The sequence below is a fragment of the Pelodiscus sinensis genome, chromosome 1 (assembly GCF_052426305.1).
Source record: "Pelodiscus sinensis isolate ZL-2025 chromosome 1, ASM5242630v1, whole genome shotgun sequence".
NCBI lineage: Eukaryota > Metazoa > Chordata > Testudines > Trionychidae > Pelodiscus > Pelodiscus sinensis.
In genome coordinates, this window is record NC_143052.1 from 220,944,001 (window position 1) to 220,962,388 (window position 18,388).

Consider the following 18,388-nt stretch of genomic DNA (forward strand, 5'->3'; position numbering starts at 1 on the left):
TCTGAGGTGAGAGCCCTAAGCTCTGACACCTGCCTGGCCGAGGTAATGGCCACGAGGAAAGCTACCTTATAGGACAGATGTATCAAAGAGCATGAAGCCAGGGGCTCGAATAGGGGCTTCATAAGGGCAGTCAGGACCAGGTTAAGGTCCCAAGCCGGTACCGGAGGTCTCTCATATGGCATCATCCTGTCGACTCCCTTTAGAAATCTTTTAACCAAGGGATTGGCAAAGATAGACCTTTGACCCCCCCCCCCCACCCCCGGCGTGGAAGGCTGCTATGGCCACCAAGTACACCCTTAGGGAGGCTGTGGCCAGGCCCTATTTCCGCAGGTGGAGGAGGAATTCCAGGACAGTCGGAACCGCCCCTTCACCTGGAGCGAGCGTCCTGCCCTCCAGCCAGGAAGTAAACCTCTTCCACTTAGCCTCGTAAAGGGCTCTAGTGGACGGCTTTCTGCTTTCTAAGAGGACCTCCTGGACTGCTCTGGAGCAGGCTCGCTCCATCACTGAGAGCCACTGAGGAGCCATGCTGCTAGGTGGAGAGATGGAAGGCTCGGGTGGAGAGCCACCCCGGCCTCGCAGCTCTGAGTGATTAGGTCTGGCACTAGGGGTAGCCTGAGCGGGCCCTCCACAGCCAGATCCAGCAAGGTGGTGAACCAGTACTGTCGAGGCCATACTGGCGCTATCAGGATGATCCGAGCCCTGAACCTCTGCACTCTGAGGAGTGTGTCGTGGATCAGAGGGAACGGGGGGAAGACATAGAGTAAGCCCCTGGGCCAGCTGACCTGCAGTGCATCTCCCTGAGAGCCCAGACCGTGCCCCATGTACGAACAGAACTCCCTGCCACTTGGCGTTGCTCAGAGTTGCAAACAGGTCCAGGCGGGGAAACCCCCACCTTTGGAAGACCTCGTGAAGTACATCTCACCTTAGCACCCACTCGGTGCGCCTGGATCGAACGGCTGAGCCTGTCCACTAGCCCGTTCCTGGTTCCCGGAAGGTGAGATGCCTCCAGGAAAATACCGTGGGCTATACACAGTTCCCATAGATCTAGGGCTTCCCAGCACAGGGGAGAGGAACGCACCCCACCCTGCTTGTTGATATAGAACATGGCCGTAGTGTTGTCTGTCAGCACCGCCACCACTCTGTTCTGTAGGTGGGGAAGGAACGCCCTGCAGGCCAACCTGACCGCCCGCAGCTCCTTGATATTTATATGGAGGTGAGCCTCCTCTATTGACCACGTACCTTGCCTCCTGAGGTTTCCCAGGTGAGCGCCCCATCCCACGTCCGAAGCGTCCGTGACCAGCTGTACTGATGGGGACGGCTTGGTGAATTGGACCCCCGCACACACCGTGCCCTCGTCCTTCCACCAGTCCAGGGAACGAAGAATGTCCTGAGGGATAGTCACTACCGCGTCTAGCGGCGACCTCAAGGGGTTGTGCGCTACCTTGAGCCACCCCTGCAACGGGCGCATGCGTAGCCTGGCGTGTTGGACCACATAAGTGCCCGCCGCCATGTGGCCTAAGAGCCTCAAGCAGGTCCTCGCCGTCGTAGTCGGGAACTCCTGCAGCCCCACTACCAGAGAGCGAATGGTCATAAATCTGTCTCTCGGTAGGGACGCCTTGCCCAAAGGCAAGTCCAGATGGGCCCCCACTAAGTCTATGACTTGCATGGGCTCTAGCAGTGATTTGGCCTCGTTTATGAGGAGGCCGAGACCCTCGAACAAAACCCTGGCCCTTGAGACATGACCCAACACTTATTCTCGAGACTTGCCCCTTATGAGCCAGTTGTCCAGGTATGGGAACACTTGGACCCTGTGCCGCCGCAGAAACGCGGCTACCACCGTCATACATATGGTAAAAACTCTCTGGGCTGTACACAGTCCAAAAGGGAGGACCGTAAACTGGAAGTGGTCCTGTCCCACCGTGAACTGAAGGAATTTTCTGTGACTTGGAAAAATTGAAATGTGGAAGTACGCATCCTTTAAATCGAGAGCAGCATACCAGTCCCCCTTTCTGAGCGATGGGATGATGCAGGCTACCGTCACCATCCTGAACTTTGTCTTCCTTATAAAGGTGTTCAGGTTTCGGAGGTCTAGTATGGGACGCATGCCCCCTTTCGCCTTGGGTACTAGGAAATAGCGGGAGTAGAAACCCTTTCCCCTTACGTCTGGGTGCACCCTTTCTATGGCCCCTAGCATCAACAGGTTGGACACCTCCTGCCGAAGGAGTGTCTCGTGAGAGGGGTCCCTGAAAAGGGAAGGGGCAGGGGGATGGGAGGCAGGGTAGGAAAGGAAGGGGATAGTATATCCCTGCTTCACCAGGTCTAGGACCCAACGGTCCGACGTGATCTTTAACCATTCCTGGTAAAAGAGGGAAAGACTGTCCCCAAAGGGCAGACAGATAGGTGCTACTGATACTCTGCTCTTTGGCATAGCTTCAAAATGAGGGCTTAGTTTGGTGACCAGGTGACGGACCTGAGCCTCTCTCGGGAGTCTGACCGAGGGCCCCTACGCCTGCCTCTGAAGAGGTCAGGGCGGCTATTGTTGCGGCCTCTCCTGCGACCCCTATCGTTGTTTTGCCCCTTTCTAGGGTAGGGTCTAGTCTGGAAAGAGCGCCTCTGAGGCGCTGGGGTATGTATCCCTAGCGACTTCAGGGTTGCCCTTGAGTCCTTCAAGCTATGCAGCTTGGAATCAGTCTGCTCTGAAAACAAGGCCGGCCCCTCAAAGGGCAGATCCTGAATGGTGGTCTGCACCTCGGGCGGGATGCCAGACACCTGCAGCCAGGCACTACGCCTCATAACAACCCCTGTGGCCATAGTGCGGGCTGCTGAATCAGCTGTGTCCAAGGCTGCCTGGAGAGAGGTACGTGCCACAGCTTGTCCCTCTTCCGTCAGGGCCCCGAATTCCTGGAGGGATTCGGGAGGAAGCTGGCTGGCAAATTTCTGCATAGACGCCCATGTATTAAAAGCATAACGCCCCAGCATCAGTTGCTGGTTAGCTATACGTAGCTGGAGGCCCCCCGTGGCATAGGCCTTCCGGCCAAGTAGGTCCAATCTCCTAGGCTCCTTCGCCTTCTGCCCAGTGGCCTGAACCACTATGGATCCCGGAGCCGGGTGGGTAAAAAGATGCTCGTGCCCCTCCTGGGGTACATAGTACCTTCTCTCGACCCCCTTCTGGGTCGGTGCAATAGAAGCCGGCGTCTGCCACAGAGTTTTAGACAGCTTGTCCACCGTTTTATTCAGTGGGAGCGCCACTCGACCAGGGCCCGCTGCCGCTATGATGTCCACCATAGGATCTAAGTCCTCGTGAACCTCCTCATGCTGGACTGCAAGATTGACCACCAGCCTTCGGAGCAGCTCCTGGTGCGCCCTGGAGTCCATAGAAAGGGGGCTTGGGTGTGGGGTCGGCCAGGGTCTTGTCTGGTGAAGACGACGAGAACTCCCTTGAGGGGATTGCCTCCTCCTCAGCTATCTGTGCCCCTGGTTCCCCCTGGGCAGAGATGTCCACATAGGTTGCGCCCGGCTGGGACATAGCCCCCTGCCCCTGACCAATAACCAGGGGTCTCGGCATCGCCACCATAGATGAGCTGCCTCCAGGCGGGGGGGCTGTCAAGGGGGTGGCAGACGGAGTGCTACTCCTTCGGGACGACCCCGCTGCCGGCCCCGTAAGGGGAGGCCCCTGGGCCTGGTGGTATGCCCAGGGCGTCCAGAAAGCCCACTGGGGTTGCCCCTGCCACTGCTGCTGGTCCACCGGCTCCCGGTGAGATGATCTGACCGACGAGCGGGACCTATGACAGGGCTGTGACCTATATGAAGACCTGGCCGAAGCCACCGACTTGGCCTCCGACTCCAAAGAGTACTCTGATGCTGACCAGGGAGGGGCCGATGAAGCCTGCACCCTTCGCTGGGCTGCCATGGCCGATGGCTTGCCCCTGTGCACCGCACACGGTGCCGGTGGGGGCATGAGTGGAGGCCTTTGCTGCAGTGGTACCGCGCCCAGCTGCATCTGATAGGCCGGTACATAACCCTCCGGTGCCATCATGTGAAGTGGCGCTGCGCTCCCAAGGAGTAAGCAGGGATCGGTGCCGGGAGAGGCATCAGCGTCGGTGCCGTGTGGGGCGCCTGCTGTGGCACCGCAGATGGCGCATAGTATGGTGCAGGGCCCTGCACCGCCCAGGGGGCCGTCTGCGGCACCGGACCCTGCACCGGTGCTGTTGGCGCCGCAACCGCACTCGCTCCCGGTGCCGTCGGGAAGGGGCCCAGGGTCGGTGCCGGTGTTCGTCCCGGCTCCGAGAAAAACTGCTGCTGGGCCGAGGCCTGCCCTTCGCCCAGAGGGTCCCACGACCCGGCCATAGACTGCTGGGGGGCACTTGAGGCCGGTGCCGGCGCGGTCCGCTCCTGAGGCACCGGGCCCTCCCCTTCATCCACAGCCATGTGAATGAGGTCCCGGGCCGCCTCAAAAGTTTCTGGGGTGGAGGGCTGACGGACCTCTCCTAGCCCCACGGGCTGCCCTGGGCTCTTGCCCTTGTCCGGCCTCTTTTTGGAGGACTTAGAAGAAAGGTGCCCCTCCTTAGGGCGCACCATCTGGGCACTCCTCTCTGCCGAGCGTCCCCTCAAGCTCTTGGAGGCCCTTGGCACCGGTGACTGCGATCTGTGCCTCGGTGCCTTGTTGTCCGACGGGGGTGCCGCCGATGGTGCGCTGCGGGCAGAGTGAGGCCGCTCCTCGCTCTGAGGCTGCAGTGCCGACTCCATTAGCAGGAGTTTCAGCTGGGAGTCCCTCTCCTTCTTGGTCCGGGGCTTAAAGCTCTTACAGATAGAGCAGCTTTCAGCTCGATGGGCCTCACCCAGACACTTTAAGCAGTCGGAGTGGGGATCTCCGCAGGGCATAGGTTTGGAGCAGGAAGCACAGGGTTTAAAGCCCTGGGCCCCTGGCATGCCCTCCCCTCACGGGAGGGTTCCACTGCTCCCTTATCTAACTAAATATTTACAGCACTTAAGAACTACTTAACTAGATAAAAACTTCAACTAGAACTATAATACAACAGATAAGAAATAAGCTGCTAAGAGATAGGCTATCAACCTGAAGCATGCTCCAGCTACTGAGGGGTGGGAGGGCCAGCAGGGGTATATATGCACCGGTATACCCGCGCCACTCCAGGGGGCTCCCTGCTGGCCCTATGGATACTGCTAAGGGAAAAAAAAAGCTCCGGAATCCGTGCACGCGGCGCGCGTACAACTAATCAGAATGGACATGAGCAAGCACTCGAAGAAGAACTGCTCGACTACTTGCTTCCCTCCACCGCTTGCTGCCTTTGATACAGAGGCAGCAATGGGGTGGGGGAAAGCAGGAGCAGTGCTGGGGGAGAGGAGCCAGCTTAAAAGCCGATTCCCCCAAACACCAGCTCTGCACTGCAGAGCTGGCACAAGCTGGGATTGCTTAGTTCCAGCTTGCGCTGCGCCCGGGAGTTAACCCCGTTGTGGCTGTAGTAACCAGGCTCTTACTGCATTCAAAATGCAAAGCCACAGCAGTCCCAGAGCTGGCGCGAGCTAGGACTCCTCTGTCCCAGCTCGCATTGCCCCTGGGAGCTAACCCAGCTGCAACTCTGCAGTTTAAATGTAGTAAGAGCTGTGCTGCCTGAGCAAATAGCTCCTAATACATTTAAACTTCAGAGACACAGGGGGTAGTGAGCGCCCCTCCTTACTGACTAATCAGTAGTTGATGGAAATTCCATTGACTACTTGATTATCTAATCAATTGCTACTTAACATCCCTAAAACGAACCATAATCATGTAACTGTTATACCAAAGCAGCTTATTTTCCACAGCAAACATGTTGCAGTGGAGCACATACCTCTCCAGTGATGTCAGTTTGAGAACAAGCATCACAGTGTTGTTGAGGTAAACAGGAGTCACTGAGAGAACTAGAATTGTGCTGGAAACCTTGCAGGGAGTCTGTAATACAACAGCTATTCCTGAATCCATCTGTGAGCTTTGCCAGGCTCTGAAAAAGAAGGTTTTTTTTAATTTAATAGAATCTATGTTGTTGTCCATTAAAAAAATCGTAGAATTATTCCACCTACTACTTTTCTATTATTGCAGTATAACAGCATGTTTATAAACAACCACCTGTAAGAAAGTCAAATTTATCATTTCATTATGAGACTGTTTTGGAAATTGCATTTCAAAAACACAATTACAATTAATATAATTTAAATCCAAGACCACCACATTAGTTAAGAAATACCTGTCTCAATTCTCAGTGTTGTGAATAGCTCAGACTTGAAACAGAGCAACAGCCATCTTCCAGTACAGCAAGGGCCATATCTTACCTGCCCCTATCTCAAAAACATCACACTCCTCACTGACTTAATTTTTCAAGATGAGTAAGGAAGTATCATTCGATGCTTCACTTTTAATAGCTGTTAATTTCACCCTTCCGTTCTGTGAAACCCAAGGTCCATGCAGCTAGAGAGGTTTGGATTAAGAAAAGGCAGAGCTGTGAAATTTGTGGATCTGAGTACACTTGATAGGTAAGGGTATACAACAGCAGAAAGGAAGGAGTGCATGTAAGACACAGTCATGCAAAATGGCAACTGCCAGATGGAAGGCAAATTTTCAATTTATTAAATAAAATGTTAAATTAAAAGAAGAAAGCCAATATCATGATTCTTATATAAGCTTAGACAACAGGAAGGGGGAAGAGTTAAAGTTACCATTAAGCAAAGTTTCTCTTCAAAATAAAGAGCCAATGTTTAATTTCATGATTTGACTTTTGATTATTTACCCTCTCCTGAAACCATTTTCTAAAGATTTTTTGGGGGTTTGTTTTGCCACAATTAAAACAAAAACCACAGAGTCTGGCATGCATGAGGGAAGCACTGGAAAACTCCACAGTAATAAAATTAAATATAGAATATTTAAATACACTTCTTGCATACATTTCCTAAAGGTATTGATAGAAGTTATACTAACAAATCCCATAAAATTAAGTTAGCCTTCTATGACCACACAGACCAGCATCAGGTAGAACATTGCTACCTAAAAAAAAAAACTACAGTAAACTTCCGATAATCCGGCACCTTTAGGACCCAGGGGGTGCTGGATTATCAGATATGTCGGACTATCGGAAGGGGGGGCTATAAAGGGTCTGGGATAGAGTGGGGGGGGAATGCCACCCCAGACCCTCATAGCCCTCCCCCTCCTCCGATAGTCCTGCCCTGCCCCAGGCATCCCCGATTCAGCCGCTGCTGGTCAGTTTCAGCAGAGGCTGAATCAGGGACGCCTGGGGCAGAGCAGCTGGGGTGCTGCCGGGTTGGTCCCACAGCGCCGAGGGGCGGGCGCTACAGGACCAACCCTGCATCACCCCAGCTGTTAGGCCCCAGGCATCCCCGATTCAGCCGCTGACTGAAACTGACTTCCTGGAATCAGCCGCTGATCAGTTTCAGCAGTGGCTGACTTGGGGACGCCTGGGGAAGAGCAGCTGGGGTGCTGCTGGGTTGGTCCCGCAGCCCCGAGGGGCAGCACTACGGGACCAACCCTGCAGCACACCAGCGGCTCTGCCCCCGGCTTCCCCGATTTAGCTGCTGGTCAGTTTCAGCAGTGGCTGAATCAGGGAAGCCAGGCGCAGAGCAGCTCCAATTGTCCGGCAGCCAGAGCACTTCCAGGTTCCTGATGGTGCCGGACCATCAGGAGTGCCAGAGCATTGGATGCTGGACCAATGGAGTTTTACTGTAATTTGATTCTAAACTACAGAGGCTCAGTGCCAGTGAAAAAACACTCTGTTGATTTTAGGTTCCTATGGGGATTGCTAATTTGCAACAACCTGTACTAATTAGCCACACCTAATTTATTAAAAATAAAAAGGACACAGTAGAGCTCAGTGGTTCTCAAATCACAGTTCACAAAGAACTGCAGACAACATGGAACTATCAACATCTCCCTCTTGCTTACAATTGGACAACTGCAGAAACAAGAAAAAAAGATAATAGAGGGAGAGGGGTCTGGTGCCTGCTGGTTCCCACACATGCTATCACATGGTGTGGACCCATTTTCATCTATCCTGCCCTTATCAAAGCCGCTCAGCTCCATGAGGGTCAGGGAAAATACATCTGTGTTGACTATAGGGCAATGGATGTCTTCTATCTGAAGCTTCTCCCATTCCATCACTTAATCCTTCATCGCTCTATCCTGGGAACACTACATCGAATTTTGGGGCAGGAGACTTGTACTTCACGTTAGATAGAAACAGCTCTTCCACTTCAGTATTTCCTATCAAGCCCCACTCCATGGCTGTCAATGAATATTACAATTTAAAAATGAAAACACCCATTGGAGCAGACAACATTGTCAATATAAATACACACTTGGGAGACATGGGGAAGAACAGCTCTCAGAAGTCTGACCACTCATACACATTTTTATAAACAATCACCCATCTTTTTGGAGCAATGACACCATGTACAGGGTATTATTTCTAACCACAGCACCCAGTTTAAACCTGTCCACCTCTTCCTTCCTCGCCTCCAACTTCTCTCCCACATATCCTCAACCATTCATCATCAAATTTTTACAACAGCCACCGTTTTCTGAGCACCTACTGAAGACTGAGTCACTGGTGCTATGTTTAGGTCCACTGCCTACACTTTACAGATTTAGATTAAGAGGTAGTTATGAAGTTTTCTATTTCCTCTTTCTGGAATAGTTTACCAAGTGTTTATACAAAATACTCCCAACTCCTCCATAAACACTACTTTTTCCAAAAGTGTTTATTGAGAGATTTTTTCCCTTTCTACTAAGCAATGATTTTAAAATGTATGAATAATATGGAAAATTTTAAGCAGACTTCACACTGTTCTTCATAACTTAAATACTCATAAGGAAGATCTGAAATTGTTTTAAAATGTAAATAATGGTTTTATGTCAAGACTGCTAAGAACTTCATTTTCTTTTTTGGCTGTTGAAATATTTTTATTTTGTTAAATCTTAAAATTGGGTCAAGATCGTAAAGTATGCCAAAGTTGAATAAAATATGTAACCACTAAATCTGAAACAAATTAACATTAAAGATGATTATACCATGAAATGCATTGGAAGAAAGATACAACTGTAACAACTTAATTCTCATCAGTAATATAGATCTGAAACCAACGACCAAGATCATTCTAAATTTTGCACATGTTCTGTATGATGTCTATTCCAGGCTTGCCTGAGAACCCATTTCAGTCGATGAGATCTAATTTGATCCTAGATTTGAAATTTCAAATAATAATTTTACTGCTATCACTATTAATATTTGTTTAAAGTGATATTTGATTTTATCAATGATCAAGATTTCTCCATCTGTCAGATGGGCAAAGTGTTGGTGGGCTAAGACATGAGATTATTAAAAAAAAGTCTAGTGGGAAGGCTAAAACAGAGTGAGTAGCTGAGGTGATCCTAAAATCTCTCTCATGAAAGTCTTTAAATGGCCAGTGAGTATCCCAAAAGGTGCATTACAGAATCCAGGAAGAATTATTCTTACTAGCTATGGCATGTGGGAAACCATTTTAAAAGCTGGCCAATACAAAATACCAAAGATACTGAAAGTTTCCAAGGCTGAAATTTTTAACACTGACTTCACTGTTTTGCCTCTTTACGCAATGTTTTATAGTCCACTGGCTGGCCTCTGGGTAATGCTTCAGAGACTGAATACTTTTAAAACTATGGAAATATAAAATATGATTACAATAGACCCAGATAATCAACCAATCCAAAAAAAGTGAGCAAAACATGATGAAACAACTGCAGAAAGAAATGAAAGATACATTTAATTTACTAGGCTCCTAAAAGTTAGCAACCTTTCACATATAGCAGAGCTGATTTAACAAAACTACTTGTTATCTTTCCAAGCCCACAGGTGTATAAAGCTAACATATACAGCTTGAACGTCTCTAGTCTGGCACCCTCAGGACCTAACTGCTGCTGAACCAGAGAATATGCCAGATCATGGGAGGTCAATATTGTCCAGTAACATTACCAACATAAAAGTGTTTCCTGCAGGATGACAGAATGATGTCATCAGCATCAGCAGGCCAGAGAGGTAGGCATGGGTGGGTGAAAGCAAGCCCCAGCCCCACCACTTCTGCCCAAGGCCCCACCCCAGAGCTGAGCCACACCCACTCCTAGCCCAGCCCTTCCGAGTGGCTGCGGGGGAGAGCTGGGACTGCAGCACTACGGCCTCAGCCCTCCCCAGAAGTGGGACAAAGCCAGGTTGCCGCACTGCAGCCTCAGCCTTCCCCAGCAGTCAAGTTGCTGAGCTTGGGGGGGGGGGGGGTGGGAAGAGGAATCAGGGGGGAGAGGGAGGAGAGGGTACAGCAGGGATCAGGCAGGCACAGAGTGAGGCTGGCAAGGTACAGCAAGTGGGGGGCACTGTACGTCCCAGGGGAGGGGCTGGTGAGGGCAGAGGCCAGGGGCGCTGAATGGGCTGGTCACGGGGAGCAGTTGTCAGGGTGCAGCAGGCCTGGTGTTCTGAAGGGATTGGGTTGGTACAGGGAGGGAAAGTCTGCAAGGCACTACATGGGCCGGGGTGGGCACAGGGAGGGGCTGGCGGGCTGCAGCAGGTGGGGGAGGGCACTGCAGGAGCCAGGCACAAGGAGAAGTGGTCAGGGCACAGCCGGCAGGGGGATGCTGCAGGGGTTGGGCATGGGGAAGGCTGGCTCTCTGCCCCTCCCGGTGCCCAACCGCTGCAGCACCCCTCAACTGCTTCATCCCCTGCCTCCATCCCACCAGTGCCTAGGCCCAGCAGTTCCCCCACTTGCTGCATCCTGCCAGCCCCATCCCGTGTCTTCGCGGTCCCTGCTACACTTGCCATCTCTGCACCGTGCCAGCCCCTTCCAGCACCCAGCCCCGGCACTGTCCCATGCCTTCTGCCCCCCAGCCTCTCCCCACGCCCGGCCTCTGCAGCACCCCTCCCCCCCACCTGCCTCTCTCTGGTCGGGGGGGGGGGGAGGGGGCTTTGTACAGCTACTCTGCACCCAACATCTTCCTCCCAGCAGCATTCCACCTGGGCAGCTGCCAGCCAACAAATAACAATCATACCCAACCCATGTTGGCTTGAAGCACAACGGTGGTGCCACAGTCTGGGTAGTAATGCTGCTGGGGCAGCCTTGACAAAGGCTGGCGGGCATAGGAGCATCTGTTGCCATGTCCTGAGTGGGGAGTGCAGCCCCACCCTGGACTGTCGGATGGACTCCACAGGCTGCAGGCCCTGCACTGTTACCACCTCAGCATGGATCCTGCAAGTCTCATGCATTCCGGGAGGAGGTGTCTCACCTCAGAAACACCCACGTGCTCCCGAGACTCAAGTCCCCCTGACCCAGCCACCTCCCAGCACACAGTAAACTTCCAATAATCCAGCACCTTTGGGAAACAGGGGGTGCCAAATTATCAGATATGCCAGAGTATCAGGAGGTAGTCCGGAAAGGGGGCTGTAAGGGGCCCGGGGGGGGGGGGGGGGCGGGGGCAGGAGTCGGGGAACGGTGCGGCATAGGGCAAACCCTCCGCCATTTTGCAGGGAGGCGGGAGAAGCCCTGTGCAGCCGCTGATGACAGGCCAGTTGGGGTGCTGCCCCTCACCTGAGCGGCGCTGCAGGAACAACCCAGCAGCACCCCAGCTGCTCTGCCCCTCGGCTTCCCCAATTCCACTGCTGCTGAAACTGACAAGCGGTGGACTTGGGGAAATGGCGGGCAGAGCAGCTGGGGTGCTGCCCGGTTGGCTCCGCAGCGCCGCCCCTCGTCCCCCTGCTTGGTACCCAGCAGCACCCCAGTTGCTCAGCTCCGCAGCTTCCCCAAGTCCGCCGCTCATCAGTTTTGGCAGTGGCGCGGAGCAGAGTAGCTGGGGTGCTGCCAGGTGCTGAGCAGGGGGGTGAGGGGCGGCGATGTGGGATCAACCCGGCAGCACCCCAGCTACTCTGCTCTGTGCGTCTTCCCTAAGTCCGCCACTGGTTAGTTTCAGCAGTGGCAGCAGCAGACTTGGGGAAGCAGCGCGGAGCAGCTCCAATTGTCTGGTTATCCGGAGCACTTCCGGGTTCCAGTTGGTGCCAGACTATTGGAAGTGCCAGACCAGTGGATGCTGGACAATTGGCGTTTTACTGTAACGTTATTCTTCCACTGGCTGTTGAAGCCACAAAGATCAATCACTGATTTTTTAAAAGACCACTGAACAAACTGAAATGGCCAAGAGGGACAAAATTATTATTAGAGGTCTGGGCAGATTCTAAATGAGGACTATTTAATAAAATAATGAGTTCATAGTCCCCACCTGCTGCAAGCAGGGGGCTGCTTCAACCTGGCATGGCCTGCGCCAGCTTGGCCATGGCAGGCCTGGAGGCTGCTCCAACCCAGCCCTTCTTTATCCCATTTCATTATCCAAACAAAAAGAAAACACAAAATTGAAATTAAAGACAATGTAAAATTGATCAAAGAATATATTTTCTTATGAGACAATTACACTATGTAACTAAGGTATCCGTGATGTCAAGAGTCCATATGAATTCAAATAAAGGTAAGACATTTATATGAATAATAGTAGTTAGTTATACTATCAAGGCTAAAAATGTCCCGGGAATATGAATTCTCAGGACATAAACCAACCCACTTGACAGGGATTAGGAAGAAACTTTCCAGATAAGCATGTTACTGCATAAACTGTCCACGATGTGGGTTTTTTACCTCTCTTCTGCTACTAATCAAAGTCAGCAAGAAAATTCAACTAGATCAAACCACTTGTCTGACTGTTTAGCAATTCCTATGCAGGACTGATTCCTACAAACAAGCAAGAACAGCAGAGACTGGGGAAGCAAAACTTCTGCAATTATTCATCCAGTTTCTTACCTGCATAAGGTCCTGCCTTTCTTTCTCACCCACACAAATGGCTTTCTTTATGGTTCGGAGCTCATTCATTATGGCCTGTGCTTCATCCAGTTTATAATTTGTGTGAGCACTTGACATCTTACGATCAATCCTGTCGGCAAAAATTCAGAGAAATTTAAAAGTTAATTATGCAAAGATTCCTAAAGAAAGTAGTGATTGCTAATATGCTGCTTCATTTGCATGACTAAAAAGAATTTAACTAAAAAGGATTTAACAAAGATACTGTGACTTAACAAATACCAAGTATTTATCTCATTTAAAGTGATCTGACCATAAACCAGGAAACTGGTAAGGCAATGCAGTTGTCCTAGCTCAGCTTCTCCAGAACTGACAAGTTTCCTGTGTTTAGCCTCCGGAATCAGAGTTCACAGTTCATGCATTGTAAACATACACTCTAAAGGCAATTTTCATGAAATAAAAAATAAAATTAGCTTACAAACTAATATTACAGTGGTAAAGTTGAAATAGACCCATTAATGTAAGCAGCCCAATTCCCTGACAATATAGCACTGGTTCATGGATTCTAAGGCCGGAAGAGGCTATTGTGATAACCTGACCTCCTGTAGAGCATGAACCACAGAATTTCCACAAAATAATTCCTTTTGATCTAGTGAATATCTTTTAAAGGAACATCCAATCTTGATTTGCACCTTATTTTCAGTACATCAGTCACTGAATTTTGCTATACTTTTGTCCACTAGACTGAAGAGCCCATTATCAAATATTTGTTGTTCATGTCAGTAATTGCAGTCTGAGGTCAAGTTACCTCTTAACTGTCTCTCTGTTAAGCTACACAGACAGATCTTCCTGGCTATGTCTACACTGACATGATTTTCCGAAAATGCTTTTAATGGAAAAGTTTTCCGTTAAAAGCATTTTCGGAAAAGCACGAAATGCTTTTCTGGATGCTTTTCTGCAAAAGAACTTTTTGCGGAAAAGCATCCGTGGCCAATCTAGACGCGGTTTTCCACAAAAAAGCCCCATTTTCGCGATTGGGACTTTTTTTTGCGGAAAACACTACTGTGGTGTTTACACTGGCCCTTTTGCGCAAAAGTCTTTCAGAAAAAGACTTTTGCCCAAACGGGAGCAGCATAGTATTTCCGGAAAAGCACTGACGATCTTACGTGAGATCGTCAGTGCTTTTCCAGAAATTCAAGCGGCCAGGATAGTCATGTGCTCTAAACAAAGCAACACGCTTAAAAAGGAGTCAGACACCACTATTCCACTGTTTGGCCTCATCTTTTTAGCTAGACAGGACTGCAGTACATGCAAGAATATGGGAACTGCACCTACTGCAGCTCCTTTCTCCAATATCTTTATACCTGCTACATCCTTCTACTGTCACAATGAAACAGGCTCATCACAGCTGAGTAGGAACACAGCCATCCTTACAGTTCAAGGCCATCACATCTGGATTTTATTCCACTACCTGTACTGCAGGTGGCCTCAGAGGCCACATATACCTGAAAGAGCTGTATCCTTCTACAGATGCCTAGTGCTCACATATGTGAGGAACTGCTTCACAGATTAAAAGAACCAACAGCTATAAATGGTGAGATTCATTACTAGCGGTTGCAAAAAAGGCTTATCACTGTCAACTCTTGAGGAAACTACTGTTGTAAATTTATCTTATGTGATATTCTGAGGTGAAGAGGAAAGAAAATATTTAATCTGTATTATCAAACTCCTGTACATCTTTTTCCAAAATTAAATTGGCCCCTACAAAAAAGTTTTGTTTTTAAAATGATTTCTAATTCATCAAGAGACAAGTAATAGGGTAAAATGTAATGGGCAGTAATACAATTTACTCCATGTATCTTCAAAAAAAAATCACTGTCTAACCCTACAAACTAGAAAGTTGTGATACGTCTTCTGCCTTTTACATCACTGATCCTGACAGCATGCCTTTAGTTAACCAGAGATATCTTTGGTCAAGAGAACGTAGTAGGACAGCCAGGTTTTCTGCAAAAGCCATCCCATTACCAGATACAATACCTTTTTTTATTTTTATTTTGTTTTTCATACCATTTCTAATTTTTTTCCGTGTTATCTGGTGTTTCCTCATGTGGCCACATTTGGGTGTGATTTTATATATACACATCATACAAGAAAATTACAGTAAAAGAACCTGGTTGATGTTGCAAGGCCAAATATTCAAAAACTGGAAAGTTACAGAATTATTTTTTCCTGTGCAACCTTAATTTGGCATGATCACATTACTTTGTCCACAGGGCCTTCCTTATTGAACAGGTTGGACGATGCTCACTGTGTTTTCTCCTCACTATTTCAATGCTTTATTTATCACATACTATTGCAATTCTCCTCTTAAGATAAAATTAATTTCCTCATTGGCACTCATCGCTATAATACCTGTGTGCTTCACAAACATTTACTTTCACAGATGACAGTGGTATTACCCTCTTTTAACAAGTGGTGAACTGAGGCACAGAAAGATGAAACTTAAAAGTTTCCACTAAATTTAGATGCTCTATTAAACACTTAGAATCTAATTTTTTCAAAGCCTTTCACTCTCTCTAACTTCAAGGCACAGCTCTCATTAACTTCAGTTGCAGGTTTGAGCGCTCAAGGATTTATTTTAAATCAGACTCCAAAGTCTCAAGTCAGGCAACCAGAAGAAGAGGAACGCACAGTTAGTGACAACCTGTGAAAAATTTAGTTGAAGTGACTTGCCTAGATTGCAGGGATATAACATCCTATTCTTCAGGGAGGCATTCAACTGCCTTCACCAGGAGATCCTTCATTTTCCCACATTCTCCTACCTCATTCACTACGCATCTCCTAACTTCTGTCAAAAAGTAGGCAGTGGTCCTACATGCAATAGTCTCCTTTTCTACAAATCCCTGAGAAGGAGACCTCAAGAAGGTCCATCCTGTGTACTGAACAAGGCAGAGATCCCATGGAAGTAGTATGATGTAATCACATAATCACCCTCCTACTTGAAGGGGGAGCAGCTGCCCTTAGTGGAAGAGTTTAAGTATTTAGGGATCTTGCTCACGAGTGATTGCAAGTGGGAGCATGAGATCAACCAGCAGATTAGTGCGGCAGTCGCAGGGGTGGCTGGTAGCAAAGCAGGAGCTGAGTTCTCAGAGAAATCTCTCGTTTTACAGGTCCCTCTATGCCCCCATCCTCACCTATGGCCAAGAACTTTGGGTAAGGACTGAAAGGATGGGGTTAAAACAATGGAAATGAAGTTTCTCCACAAAGTGACTGGGTTTATTCTCCGAGACAGAATGAGGGGCTTGACTATTCAGGAGAGCCTTGGGGCAGAGCAGCTACACCTCTGGATTGAGAGGAACCAATTGAGGCGGTTCAGGCACCTGATAAGGATGCTCCCTGGGAAGCTTCCATTAGAATTCTACCAGGCACGTCCCAGTGGGCAAGGACCCACGGCCAACTCAGGACACACTAGAGGAAATATATCCCCAACTATGCCGGGACTGCTGGGTTATCCGCCAGTAGGAGCCAAAACCTGTTGCAGAGGAAATGGGGGACTGGTTCTCCCTACTCTCCATGCTGCCAGCGCACCCATCATCAAAAAAGTGGCATAAAGGAAAATTGGTAGCAATAATAATTAGACAATTATATTATAATTAAAGATAATTCATATGCACAAGTATGTAATCAATTTAGCTTAGACTAAAATCTTAGACATTAATCTTTAGGTTCACAACTACTTCTTAGGCTTCTCTTTTTACAAAACCATACAAAAGAAAGGTTTGAAATTGCCTTCAAATCAATCCAAAACACTTTCAGCCATTCTAGCTTACACCAATTTGCCTTGTCAATGAGAGAGCATTGTTCGCACCATCTGTGGCTGCATTAAGGATGTTAAGTATTGGGTAATTGATTAATCAAATAGTCGATGCATTTTGCATCAACTATTCGATAGGGTGCCTCTGCCTTTGAAGCATAACAGCAGCCTTGGGGGAGTCCCCAGCTGACCCCGGGCTCCACACAGCACAGCTGCTTTGAAATGCTGCAAGGAGCCTGATGCCAGTCTCACCGCAGTGTTTCAAAGCAGCAGCGCCACATGGAGCCCAGGGTCAGCGGATCCTGAGCTCCATGTGGCGCTAACACTTTGAAACACCACGTGCAGCCTGGGGACACCCCAATTGGCCCCGGGCTGCACGTTTAGGGATAAACATCATGGCTTTCAAAGCAGCACTGCAGTGTGGAGCCTGGGGTCTGGCCCCAGGCTTCAAGCGGCACTACTGCTTTGAAGTACGCCCTCTTCTCCTCGCCCCTTGTGCCTCTATTTGATAGAGGCAGCAAGGGGGAGGGGGCGGAGTGACTAGTCGACTATCCGATAAGCATTTGCTTATTGGACAGTCAACTAGTCCTTCACATCCGTAGGCTGCATAGGTAGGAGCAGCAAAAAAATAAAAGAACTATTCATATGAAAAAATAAAAATTTGCAGCAGGAGTTTTAAATAAAAGCATTAAATAAAGCTTTGCAGCACTTTCAGTTAAACAACAAGAATGCACGCCAACAGGAAGAAGAGAAACAAGAATCCCCCCTTCCCACAACCTGTCAACTCACTCTTGCAGTGTTTCCACTCCCTTTTCTTTATACTGCAGTTCTTCCTTCATATGTGCCAATTCTCGTTTTAATCTAGAAAGCTTAAAACAAAATATTTTTAAGCAAAAATGTTATGGCAGCAAGTCACAGAATAATTATAATTGTTCATTCAAATAACTCTTCAAATAATTGTTTTCAAGAATTTAAAATTACTGTGCATTGTTCAAAGACTAGAATTTTTCAGTTTGAAAATACGAATCTGTTTTTATTCTACAGAAAAACAAAATTGATAAATACTTTATAGAAATATTAATAAAAACCTAAACAACAGTGGTCACAAAGTAATAACACTGCCAAATGTACAAGGTAATCGCTTCTTTTATCATCTTCTTCTATGCTGTCACTTTTTCTGGGGGGTCAATAGGTCTCTGTCTGCCTGTGATTTCCCATCTCTCCCTGAAACAGTGATTGCTTATCTAACTCTGTAGTAGACAGCCATCTACAGGCCTGCTCAGCTTTATTTAATTGTAGTGCAAAACAGCCTGCTCAATTTATGGAAATTATGGCATTATGGTTTTTTCAGTGGGAAAAAAATGCTTGTCTTAAGCCACTAGAGTATCTGATGATTCATCTACCTCATTTTTATTTCTGAATTATAAAACATAGTAAAAAGTGACCCTTCAGCGCTAGTAAATAGTCAAAGTTGCCTGACTAATCATTTATGGAATACAACCATAAGCAGATGTTCATTATCTCCCCCCCCCCCCCCCAAAAAAAAATTGGGGCATGTCTGTAATGAACTTCATATGGGGCTTCACTACTCCTTAATTGATGTTCATTGTAACAGATACAATTGTATGTATGGTGTTTTTGGGCAAAGAGGCATATATGAGTCACATTGTATAGGCACTTCTTTGTACATGTATTTCAATAAATGATGCCATC

The 18,388-nt window shown here is 48.5% G+C and overlaps 1 protein-coding gene across 2 annotated transcripts in view; it reads right to left on the reverse strand.

Moving 5' to 3' along the window:
- WWC3 (WWC family member 3) overlaps nucleotides 1-18,388 on the reverse strand; it is a 194,937-nt gene that overhangs the window by 79,743 nt on the left and 96,806 nt on the right. For both annotated transcript variants that reach the window (XM_075915044.2, XM_075915035.2), the window contains exons 5-7: nucleotides 17,465-17,544; nucleotides 12,865-12,994; nucleotides 5,847-5,996 (exon numbers count right to left, since the gene is read on the reverse strand). In XM_075915044.2, coding sequence (XP_075771159.1) covers nucleotides 5,847-5,996; nucleotides 12,865-12,994; nucleotides 17,465-17,544 — 360 coding nt within the window. The remainder of the gene's footprint in view (nucleotides 1-5,846; nucleotides 5,997-12,864; nucleotides 12,995-17,464; nucleotides 17,545-18,388) is intronic.